The 12,796-nt window shown below is 34.8% G+C and overlaps 1 protein-coding gene across 2 annotated transcripts in view; it reads right to left on the bottom strand.

The window, feature by feature from the left end:
- Positions 1-674: 674 nt before the first annotated feature.
- Positions 675-12,796, bottom strand: part of UBE2Q2 (ubiquitin conjugating enzyme E2 Q2) — a 57,145-nt gene continuing 45,023 nt past the window's right edge. For both annotated transcript variants that reach the window (XM_061158912.1, XM_061158911.1), the window contains 4 exons: positions 8,693-8,741; positions 8,154-8,249; positions 4,198-4,264; positions 675-2,322 (listed from right to left, as the gene is read on the bottom strand). In XM_061158912.1, coding sequence (XP_061014895.1) covers positions 2,291-2,322; positions 4,198-4,264; positions 8,154-8,249; positions 8,693-8,741 — 244 coding nt within the window. In that variant the 3' untranslated portion in view covers positions 675-2,290. The remainder of the gene's footprint in view (positions 2,323-4,197; positions 4,265-8,153; positions 8,250-8,692; positions 8,742-12,796) is intronic.

The following is a 12,796-nucleotide window of genomic DNA, read 5'->3' as shown; positions in this document are numbered from 1 at the left end:
CAGCAGTCTCCAGAGTTCTCCAACAAATTATACCTTGAAAACCACTAGTCCAAACTAATCATGATAGTTTCATTTTTTTGGTCAGCCATTAATTTAGGGGTAGACAAATGCTCTAGTTCTAGGCCAAGAAAAAGTTGTGTTTTTCTGGGGGGGCGGGGGTAGGGGGACCTCTAAAGACCTTCTCACTTCCTAAGGAGACACTAGACCACAGGGCCATTATCTACCTCTGGATGAATTAAGGTGGCTGCACATTCAAGTCTATCCAAAGATGAAACCAACACAGAAAGATCTCAAAGAAACAGAGGTACTATGCCTCGAGTTTTCCTACCTCTGTACTTCTTGTATATGAGAAATTGACAACTGTGTAAAAAGGCTATGGGGACACTGAACAGGGAACAGATTACTGTAACTTGGGGAATTAGGAAAGCGATGAAGAAAGTAGCGCTTGAATTTATATTAAAGAATCAGTGTGGGCAAGGGAAGAGGTTGAGGAAACCCTGAGTATGCCAAGTCTATACACACCAATTCTGGGTTCTCCAGCTTTCTCTTGTGAAATCAATCTGCCTCAAATCTCTCCTCACCCCATCCCACCATATATGATCCTATTCCAGAAACCCAACAGAGCCTATAGAAAATCAAAACAAAGAGTATCTGTTACAAAAGGAAAGCGAAAGTTATATTTTAAATGATTCTTTATTCATAAACTTGATGCAAGTTTACAAAATTTACTGTACATTGCCAAATAAATCTGCAATGAAAAATAAAGTCCAAAAAACCCCCCAAAACCAAAAACCAAAGCATGCCAAATGTGCAGCTGTCAATCTGCTAGCCATCAGGATATTAAAGAATTCAATAATGTATTCAAGATTTAGCCTTAGGTTTAAGGAACTTTAATGCTTTAAAGAATTCTGCCTTGTCACTTGTTATCTGAGCAACTGGCAATCGGAATTGTATACAAATTAACCAAGTGAACAAGAATGCTAGAAAATCTTCTACTATCCTCTTAACCAAAACAGGGGGAAAAAAAAAAAGGAGGAAAAAAAAGAGAAAGAAATTAAACACAATAATGTAGAAGTGCCAGGTCTTTCAGATGTGGTTTACAAAGTTAAAAACTGAGTCTTAAAGCATAAGAAACACTTTTGAACTTTGTAACTGGTTTGTGCAGAAAAAAATGTGCTTCTGGGTTTCTTTTTAAAAGTGCTTAATAACTAGAGTTTACTTTTAAATCAAATTTGGGTATATTAAAAAAAAAATCTATTATCAACCCAATAGGACTAATTCAGGTAAGGCAATAAAATGGAGAGTACACTGATTTGAGTCTAGATTTTATAAAAGAATTAATATATGTAGAATTCCTATTAGTCTTTCAATGTAAAAGCCATTATTATGACTATAGAAAAAATTTAAGTCTCCAAATTAGACATTTTTTGTACTTAACTGTGCAGTTTTGTTCAAGGAGTCTTTGTGCCAATCACTTTATAAGTTTATTAGTTTACAACTGATTGCAACATCCCGTTAATAAAATGAAACGTAGAATGACTTAGTATTTTAAATAATTCAAGCTCTATAACTTCAAGCTCTTCTTCATAAGAAATACTGAACCAACAAGAAACAGATTCAGCTCAGCAAGACTCTGATGCCCCAGTGGAAATTACTACATACAAGCTGAATTGACACAGCCTTGCTTAAAGTTCAACTCAATTAAGAGCAAATCTTCGGGAGATAGTTTAGATCTTCATAGCCATAAAAAAAAAAAAAAAAAAGTTTAACAGTTTAACAATACATTTCCTGTCATTATTTTGGCAATATCATAAAATAGTTTTAACCTGAAAAAGCTACTGTGATTCAGAACACCTTAAATTTTCTAAACCAATATTAAACATTGATTAAACTTTATTGGCTTTAAATGGAACAATATATTGCAAATCCTCGTAACACACGAGCTCAAAAATGGGAAATTTGCCCTCAATTCATAACTTCAGTAACCTGATGCTGACTTGTCTGCTTAAGACATTACACCTTTCAAGAAAGAGATGATAAGGAGTGGCCAGTATGTGTATTTATCAGAAAAAATACAGTAAAGGCCCCACTGCTCAGTCCAAGATACCTAAAATGAGAAAAATGGAAAGGCTGTAACTTATACTGGATCAGCTGACAGATTATCCACTAAAATATCTATTAGCTAACATCTTCGGTACTGCTGTTATAGGGGCACTCAAAGCTTGTGTCTGCATGTTGGAAAGATTTTCTTTAAAGCAACACTGGTCCAAGCATACAAAAGTCAACACATTTAGCCATCTTCCTTTGGAGGGGTGTACCAGCCTGAAAAAGAATGGGTAAAAAAAGTTAACATATTTTAATTCTTAAACCAACTAGGAGAAGTGGCATTTTAGCAAGGTTAGATACTTTCTCTACCCATAATTTTCTCTACCCGTAATTTCCCTATTTAAACCTATTTGTAAAAATTAAGCTTATACTTGGGTTGGTAACACAACATTCTGATATATTCACAATATAGTTATTTTCTATGAATAAATTGTACTTGAATTTTCAAGGTAAGATCTCTGTATTAATGGCATTTCTACCTAAAGAGAAAAGTGTGGAATATTAGACAACAAGCTAAGTTTTATATAGGAAACTGAACTAAAAATAACTGTCCCCCAAATGAAATCCTGGTATTTTAGAGTACGAGGAACTTGGACTGTCATCAGTGCAGTGATGCCATTTTACCAGTAAGGGTGTCATCTCAGCAGGTGCCCTGATTAAGTGATTAAGCCCAAGATCAGATTTAGCACCAGCAGGTTAACTAGAATCCATCTCCTGAATCTGAATCTATTGCTCTTTCATCATAGCTAATTATATACACACCCACACTTTCTCAAATACAGTGCTTTCCATAAGCATTTTTGAATGCTGACTATAATGTCTAATTTAACAAAAAATAGAGATAAGAAAAACATGTTTCTATGCTCAACAAAAAGATAAGCTCTCTCTAAAAAGGCAAATTAGACTGAGACAAAGTATTGTTTGGTACAAAGCTGCCCTTCCAACAGTATAAATATACCAAGATTTGTGGAGTGTCCACGTGCTTAATAAAGGAGCATATAGGCATCTTTGGGTCTGTTAATTTAGCATGCTAGAGATGAATATTATTATGAAAACCCAGCTTTGTCCTCAAATTTTATCATTTCCCTCTTCAGAAGCTTGAAAACTGTTTTGAATACTATTCTTTCAAAAGTAAGCAGTCACTGCAAAAGTGACAAGTTTGCTCTTTCACTTAAATGAAAGTGAGCACACACAAAACACAAATATTAAGTCACAAGCTATCACATTCTAACTAAATAAAGAACACTTTACTGGAGATACTCTTGAAGAAAAACTACTTCCTATCAATTAACCTCCTCTGCACAAAAATGCATCCATTCCACTACCCCAGCTACCATGAATATCAGCACACTTGGTTATTAAGTGCTGCACACACACGCAACTTATTTCCTTCCTCACCTTTGGCAAGACAGACATCGTACCAATTTTAGAGATGAGAAAACTAAGGCTGAGAGGTAATGGGCGTTGTGCAGGGCCACAGAGCTAGTGAGTGACACAAATGGCACCTGATAACAGGTCTTGACTCCAAGTCTACTTCTTTGTCATCTCACTATTACAGACAAAAACTCCAAACATGTCTTGTGAATACAAAATTTAAAATAAGTCAAATAAAGTTTTGAAAGATATTTTCTAAAATTTACAGTTCAAATATTCTTAAGTGTAGACTGAAGTTAGAACTTTTTTACTTGAATAAATCACAACTGTCAAAAAGCATTAAGTGGTCTGAAAATGGTTCAGCAACTGGCTCATGATCCTGACTGCACTTACTCATTATTAACAGCAAGAACTCCACCTTTAGAATTGCCTTTAACTCAGTTCCTATCCCAATACCACACATTTCAAATGAGTAAAGTGATTCATTCATTAATCTACTCAAAAATCTTTGACTCAGAGATTCCCAGGCCAAGTATTTAGGATACAAAGATTCTGAATGAAGCACAGTATGTGTATCGTCAAGTTAAATTTTTTCAGTCTGGTAACCATACTTTGTAAGAAATTAAAGCAAAAACAGAAGAATAAAATAAAATAAGTAAACAGTACATTATGTAAAATTTCACGTATGGCAATAAACACTTATTGAAGTAAACATACCATTCTTCTCATGTATCTGTACAATGGAATTATAGGATTGCTGGGCTCTTGCTAGATTATATTGATTCTGAAAGAGAATTAAACATTTTATATCAAAACTATAAGTAGATGAAAATCATTACAAACAATTGATGGATTATTTGCATCACCACTGTACTTAAAAGAACACAGGAAACCAAGTATTTCCATTTCAAAAATAAATTTCCCAATTTCATTATTCCCAACTATTTTAGAAGGATAACAAAATCAAAATTGTTTTCTAATAAAGATCTACAAAATTCACAGTTTATGTTCTAAGTCCTCCTGCCACTGCACAAGTACAGGCTTTAGGAATAAAGTTGAAGGATGTTGTTTGGATGCAAGGAGAATGTACATGTACATATATATGTATATATATATATATGTGTGTGTGTATATATATGTATGTATAACAATCACTGCTGTAGAGCAGAAATTAACACATTATAAATCAACTATTACTTCAAAAAAGAAAAAAACTTCTGTATCTAGAAATATAAAATCATAAATATTCACTGACAGAAAACTCTTCCTCATAACTTCCATCAAAAAAAGAAACTACAAAATACTGCCTTCAGGTAAAGAAACATATTAGGCTTTAAGGACTACATGTATGGATAACATTTTGAGTTAAACACCTGAAGAATGCCCATAAGTGATACCAAGACACACTACTAAAGGAGTCTTTTGTTAACCTCTACAGATTAGAATGTCTTCTAAGGGACCAAGTTTAGGATTGATTTTATTAATTTTATCCCCGTAAGTACAACTTGCCTACATCTTAACTTCCAATTCTCCATTGTAGAGAATTATCACAAGCATTCTCCATAGTGGTTCACATCTATTATGTTATGTCACAAATTTTTTAAATAAATTCATAGCATAAGAATGTGTATAAACACATTCCAAATGACAACTTTCATTCCTACCTGTCCTGCAACCACCCAGTTCCTCCCCTCACCTACCTTCCTTCTTCCATTCAAATAAACTACTCTTATTAGTATCCCTGTATATCCTTAAGATTATATAAGAAAATTAATGTACAGCCTATTGTTATTAGTCACTGTCCCCTGCTTTTTTCAAGAAATGATAGCATGACCTAGAGTAAAAAATTATATCCTCCTGGTTAAATGAGACTTTTATCATTAAGTAGTCCCTAATGCTTTGTTCCAAAATCACACTGTTTACACTACAGCTAAATCACCTTTTTGTCAGTGTATATAGGCAAACCTCATTTTACTGCACCTCACTTTACTGCACCTAGCAGACACTACATTTTTTTGTTGCTGTTTTTAACAGTTTGAAGATCTGTGACAGCCCTGCACCAAGCAAGTCTACTGGCTCCATTTTCCCCCAAGAATATGGGCCAACTTTGTGTGTCTGTGTCACATTTTGGTAATTTGAAATACTTCAAACTTTTTCACTACTGTGTTTGTCACAATGATCTGGGATCACTGATTTTTGGTGTTAACCACTACAACTAGCTCAAGGCTCAGATGATGGTTAGCATTTTTTAGTAATATTTTTTAATTAAGCATGTACATTGTTTTTTAGACATAATGCTATTGCACACTTAGGAGCCTGCAGTACAGTGTAACTGTTACACATACCAGGAAACCAAAAAGTTCATGTGGTTTGCTTTATTGTGATACTGGCTTTACTGAAGTAGTCTGGAACTGAACCCATAATATCTCCAAGGTATGCCTATACTGGTCTATTTATATTATCTTCTTCCTTTAAAAAAATTCCATCTCTTTGTATCCTCATGTGTTAAATATACTTCTTGTGACAAATTATAATAGAAAATTAAAAAGAATATATTCATAAATGTATAACTGAGTCACTTTGCTGTACAGAAAAAAATTAACACTGTAAATCAACTATAGTTCAAAAAATTTTAATAAAAATAAATACACTTCTTAAAGACCACTTAATTCAAACTAACTGGTAACTTTTGTGCATTTATATTTGTTATGATTTATTTATTTGGATTTGCTTTCATAACTTCACTTTCTGATTTCTATTTCTCACTTTTTAATATGATTTTATTCTCTCCTCCTGGGATTCAAATAAGACACGTTTTAGACCTCATTCTGATCTGTACCTCTTAACTTCTGCTGTACTATCTATTCCTGGGTCCCTCTGTGCAACATTCTGAGTTATTTCTTCTAATAATTCTCTCTTCTGATGTCTCATCAGTTTCTCATTTTAACATTCTTGATTTCTATAGATTCTTTTCTCTGATCACTAGATTTTACACGTAAGTATTCATTTTCTCACAATTTTAATATCTGCTAATTCCAAAACTTCAAGTCTTTGTGCCTCGTGTCTCTTAGTCATTGTTTCTGCCAGTTCTCTTGGATGTTAGGTTGTCTACACGGGTGTTTGTCATCTTTCACTATCAAGTGAAAAAGCTGGCTTAAAACTCAACATTCAAAAAACAAAGATCATGGCATCTGGTCTCATCACTTCATGGCAAATAGATGGGGAAACAATGGAAACAGGGACAGACTTTATTTTTGAGGGCTCCGAAATCACTGCAGATGATGACTGCAGCTGATGACTGCTGCCATGAAATTAAAAGACACTTGCTCCTTGGAAGAAAAGCTATGACCAACCTAAACAGCGTATTAAAAAGCAGAGACATTACTTTGCCAACAAAGGTCCATCTACTCAAGGCTATGGTTTTTCCAGCAGTCATGTATGGTTGTGGACTATAAAGAAAGCTGAGCACCTAAGAATTGATGCTTTTGAATTGTGGTGTTGGAGAAGACTCTTGAGAATCCCTTGGGCTCTAAAGAGGTCAACTAGTCCATCCTAAAGGAAATCAGTCCTGAATATTCATTGGAAGGACTGATGCTGAAGCTGAAACTCCAATACTTTGGCCACCTGATGCAAAGAACTCATTGGAAAAGACCCTGATGCTGGCAAAGATTGAAGGCAGGAGGAGAAGGGGACGACAGAGGATGAGATGGTTGGATGGCATCACCGACTCAATGGACATGAGTTTGAGTAAGCTCCAGGAGTTGGTGATGGACAGGGAAGCCTGGCATGCTGCAGCCCATGGGGACATGAAGAGTCGGACATGACTGAGTGATTGAACTGAAATGATCTTAATCTCTGAGAATCTTATAGTCTTAATCCAGAAATCCTTTCTTCTAAAGAGTATTGGCATTTGCTACTGATGAGAACTGTGTATACAATTAACATGAGACCACTTTAGTCCCCTTAGAGAATCAATTTTCTGCTTCCTCTGTGAGTTAAGATTCCAGTGAGCTCATGATTTGACGTGCAATACAGTTAGAAATACTTACTTAGATTTAGTACTATTTGGATAGGTATTTAATACAAAATTTACAAGGAATTTTAGGAACATAATTTTTTTTTAAATGTCAGGTAGGGATGATTTCCATCACAGACTTTTCCAAAATATACTAACTTCAGAGTCGTTTTGGTCTTAAGTGTTCACAGATAACTATAATTAGACATGAAAGATATTTCTGATACAGTAAGTGAATAAAGAACAGAACATGGTGGTTAAGAGCAGAGACTAATGGCCAGAACATCTGGTTCCAATCCTCACTCTCCACCTGTGATCTTAGATGAGTCACCTAACTTCTCTGTGCTTCAGTTTCCTCATCTACAAAATGAGGACAATAATAGTACCTACTTCTAGGTTATTAAGAGGATGAAAAGTTAATACAAATAAAAAGTTTAGATTAGAGCCTAGCACATTAACTATTACAATGGGATCTCAATTTGGGGAAGCATGTAACTACCTATAATTTTTTATTCGCTAGTATATATAAACCAATAATAAATTTTAAACCACAGACATATTTAATTAAAGTAGAAATAACAAAGACTAAAAGAACAGGTAGAAGCTTCCTAATAGGAAATGTATCTCATAGTTAATGTGACATTCTTAATAAAAGTACCTTATTTGCTCCAAACTGCACTCTGGCTTTGCCTTTAACTAAGGTGGCATTGATTTGCATGATGACTGATTCTATTGAATAGGCACTGCTCCAGCCCTATAGAAAGAAGAAAACACTTCTGTAAAACACTGTGGTACTCCTGATTCTCACTCAGGAAAGCTTAAGAAAATGGCATATAACAACTTAGTAGTATCAAATTTATGTTAAGTTTGTAGTCAAGGAGTAAAAGTAAAGTTGGACCATTTCCAAAATCTCACAAAACAAATAAATCTATGTTGTAAGTGCAACAAATGAGCAAATTACAACACACATCACTCTTACTGCCCACCCTAGCATAGATTAAGCACCAAATACAGTGTCATTTTACTGGTTTAAATAGCTTTCATTATTAAAATAGGTGCTATTAGCACACACACAAAAAAAATTATTTTAAAGTAGGTACTATTACAAAGAGCTCTGTCCACTTAGAATCTAATTTACATAATTAAAACACTCTACAAGAGGTTGAAATACTTGAGTACCATAAGAAAAATAGTCACCTGTTTTGTGAGTAGTTCCATGCACAGTGCTCCACCACCCAACACGTACCTTAAAAAGAAAAAGGAATCATACAAAATTCTCTACATCTTGGTATTCTTTCTTCAGTTTTTAAAGTATCACTGCTAAGAAAGTATGCATACATGTAAAGATTAAAAGATAACATGCAAAAATGAAAATAAGTTTTTAGGGTTACAGAACTATAGGTAATTCTAAAATTCTGATGTCATCATCTAAATGTCTTTTTTTTTTTAAACTAAATAATGGTTCTTAACAACGGAACACTTGAAAACTTTTAAGGTATCAGAAACTAAGAACATAGCCCTAAACATTCCAGAGAATGGGGGCAGGAGAAAATCTTCCTTAAATGGTTTTCAACTGTTCTACTCATCTTAAGATTTCTCCACCATCATGTTAAATAGCCAAGAACATTTCCTCTGACAGTAGTGATGACTTTACCCTACCTATAATAATGAACATCTGCACTTATAGTTAAAATATTTTTCATTCTGTTGTGAAGATCAAATGGTTCTGACCAGGGAGCCTCTCTGGAGCTCCCCTATTTCTCTTTCTAGTCCTGAGGACTCTTCTCTGAACCAAGAACAACTACGGGGGATTTCATTAGAAATCTCCCTTAGAAATCATTATTTAGATCAAGATTCTTCAGCCTTTGACATTTTCTCAAACAAAGTAACTCCTCCTTTAATGTTAAACTTTAAAACACATTAAATATCATGCCTAAAAATAAAAGGAATGGTAATTACAAAAGAAAAACTGTGGCAATCTTGAAAGCACATAAGGTAGGACCACTGATTAGGTCTACGTGAAAACTGTGTCCACCACAAATTTTGTTTGTCCTCTGGGACTCTGCCCATGCCTTTCCTTTCTGAGATTCCCTCTGCTGCCTACTCTCCCAAATGCCTGTTTCTCCTCCTGCCCCATAAAGCTTTCCAAGACCATTCGAGCCTGTAAATTTTGCATTCTGGCTAAGCAAATGCATCCTTGTATTGACTCAACCAAGTAACAAAGAAGTCAGGAATCTAAAAACTTCTACTGTAGACCACTAGTAATAATAGTTACAGTGGAATTACTCACTAACAGAAACTAGTCAATAACTCTCCCCTATCCTGGAGAATTCAGGCAACCATCTCTCTTACTTCCTTGTCCCAACTTTTGGGAACTTTCAAAGGAAAAGTTTAATAGGAAGAAAAAGCTCCAAAAAAATTAAATCAGGAAGGAGAATCATGAGATTTTACATTTTGTAGGGGAGGAAAAAATGGGGAGATTGGTATTGACATATACACTACTATATATAAAATGGATAACTAATGAGAATTTACTGTATAGCACAGGGAACGCTACTCAATACTGTGTCATGACCTATATGGGAACAGAATCTTAAAAAAGAGTGGATACATGTAAATGTATTAGTGGATTCACTCTAATGTAGAGCAGAAAGTAACATAACTCTGTAAATCAACTATACACCGTAATTTTTTTTTAATAAAAGATAAACTGTGTATATTCTCTTATGTTCCTGAAACTCAGAAATTTTTCTACAATTCTCTGAATCTCCCACTGGGCTCAAAGTATATCTTGCATATTTAAAAATCTTGCAGCTTTAAATAAGCATTTGCTGATTTAACAGAATTACAAGATCCAAGCTCTCATTTGATTTTGATTTCTCCAAAACCGCTCAAAGTCTAGTAATCTGTTAATGAGTTAACACCATTCTTGGTCCTTACATTTCAGAAATGCTAAAGAGAAACTTATTTTAGGAAAAGGACATATGCAGTTAATGCTGAGTTACCAATTATCTAATCACCACCTTCCCCTTTAGCACCCCACTCTTCATTTTGGGGGTGGAGAGTCTTGTCAGGAGAGAAGGGAAAGTTTTCATACTTGTAGATCAGAAGAAAGTACATTTTCTACAAGCACATAATAACTACAAAAGTGTTCGATGTCTCAACATAAGACAGTTCTAGTACCTATACAAAAAGTGAGCTAAGTATAGTGTGTAATAAACTTTCCTTGGTATATACAATTACTAAATTTCTCTTTAATATATACCACCAGCAGCATATACACATGGAAAAAAAGTCAATTCTACTTCTGTATTGTATCATTTTATCAGTAGGTGTTCTAAGCTCTTATTTGCTCTTAGGGTCCAAACAAAGAGCTCCTGCAGAATATTGAGACAATGCAAGGACACTAGAAAAAAAAATTATCTAAAGGTCATTTACAGATAAAATGCCATCAATATGGGCACAGTAATATTTTCAACTTAAAAAATTTTTCAATTGCCAAAGTTATATAACAAACACTATCCTAAGTTCACCCTCTTCGGGCATTCAGTTTATAAAATTTTTGTTTTACTAGGAGGTTCTTGCAAGAATGTTTGCCAGTTAACCTCCCCACCCACAATCTAGGATGATCAACTTAATTGCTATGAGGGGACAACAGATACCAGTACTTAAGTGGACAACAAATACCATTAATCATGCAACATTGATTCTTGCAAGAATCCAAAAAACAGATGAGAAATAAAATTTTATATTAAGTCAAATTCTTGATAATGATCACTTTTTTTTTTCTTAAAAAAGGCAGGCTTCCAATACAACACTCTAAAGCAGTTATCCTCCAATTAAAAATAAATTTTTTAAAAAGGCAGGTTTATCAGTCCACATAAAACAGTCATGATCTTTCCCTTTGTTGAGGTAAAGAAGGGGACCAGGGATAAGAACAGAGCCCTAAAAGAGCAATAAAGTACTGGCATTTAAAACCAGATTCTTAAAATAATATTCCCTCAATACAGACAAAAAACCATGGTCATATAGAAGTAGAACTATTCTCTCTGTGAATGACTGGGACACAAACAATACTTCCTATTATATCAGCCAATAAAGCATCTTTATTTGCTTACAAAGAGCTCTCTAATAATGTATTGTATTACCATCAAATAATCTTTCTGAATCTCACTACACTGTACCCTGGACTAAGCAAGAAAGACAGCCAAGTTTTGATGGCTCAGTAAAGTAGCTCATAAAACACCAGTGGATTGGAAATTGTATACTACCCTAAACTGCCTATTTACTGTATTTGCCTACATCTTGCTAACTTACTATAATAAAGCTAAAGGCAAAGGAAAGATATACGCATTTGAATGCAGAGTTCCAAAGAATAGCAAGGAGAGATAAGAACGCCTTCCTCAGTGATCACTGCAAAGAAATGGAGGAAAACAACGGAATAAGAAAAATTAACAATCTCCTCAAAAAATGAGAGATACCAAAGGAACATTTTATGCAAAGATGGGCACAATGAAGGATAGAAAAGGTATGGACCTAACAAAAGCAGAAGATATTAAGAAGAGGTGGCAAGAAAACACAGAAAAACTGTACAAAAAAGATCTTCATGACCCAAATAACTACAATGGTGTGATCACTCACCTGGAGCCAGACATCCTGAAAATGTGAAGTCAAGTGGGCCTTAGGAAGCATCACTTCAAACAAAGCTACTGGAGGTGATGGAATTCCAGTTAAGCTATTTCAAATCCTAAAAGATGATCCTGTCAAAGTGCTGCACTCAATAAGCCAGCAAATTTGGAAAACTCAGCAGTGGCCACAGGACTGAAAAGGTCAGTTTTCATTCCAACCCCAAAGAAAGGCAATGCCAAACAATGTTCAAACTACTGCACAATTGCACTCATCTCACACACTAGCACAGTAATGCTCAAAATTCTCCAAGCCAGACTTGAACAGTACATGAGCCCTGAACTTCCAGATGTTCCAGCTGGATTTAGAAAACGCAGAGGAACCAGAGATCAAATTGCCAACATCTGCTGGATCAACGAAAAAGCAAGAAAGTTCCAGAAAAACATCTACTTCTTTCTTATTGACTAGGCCAAAGCCTTTGACTGTGTGGATCACAACAATCTGTCAAAAATACTTAAAACAAAAAAATCTTAGATGGGAATACCATACCACCTTACCTGCCTCCTGAGAAATCTGTATGCAGATCAGGAAGCAACAGTTAGAACTGGACATGGAACAACAGGCTGGTTCCAAACTGGGAAAGGAACATGTCAAGGCTGTATATTGTCACCCGGC

Source organism: Dama dama, chromosome 13 (assembly GCF_033118175.1).
Source record: "Dama dama isolate Ldn47 chromosome 13, ASM3311817v1, whole genome shotgun sequence".
NCBI lineage: Eukaryota > Metazoa > Chordata > Mammalia > Artiodactyla > Cervidae > Dama > Dama dama.
This window is presented reverse-complemented; position numbering and strand designations above follow the sequence as displayed.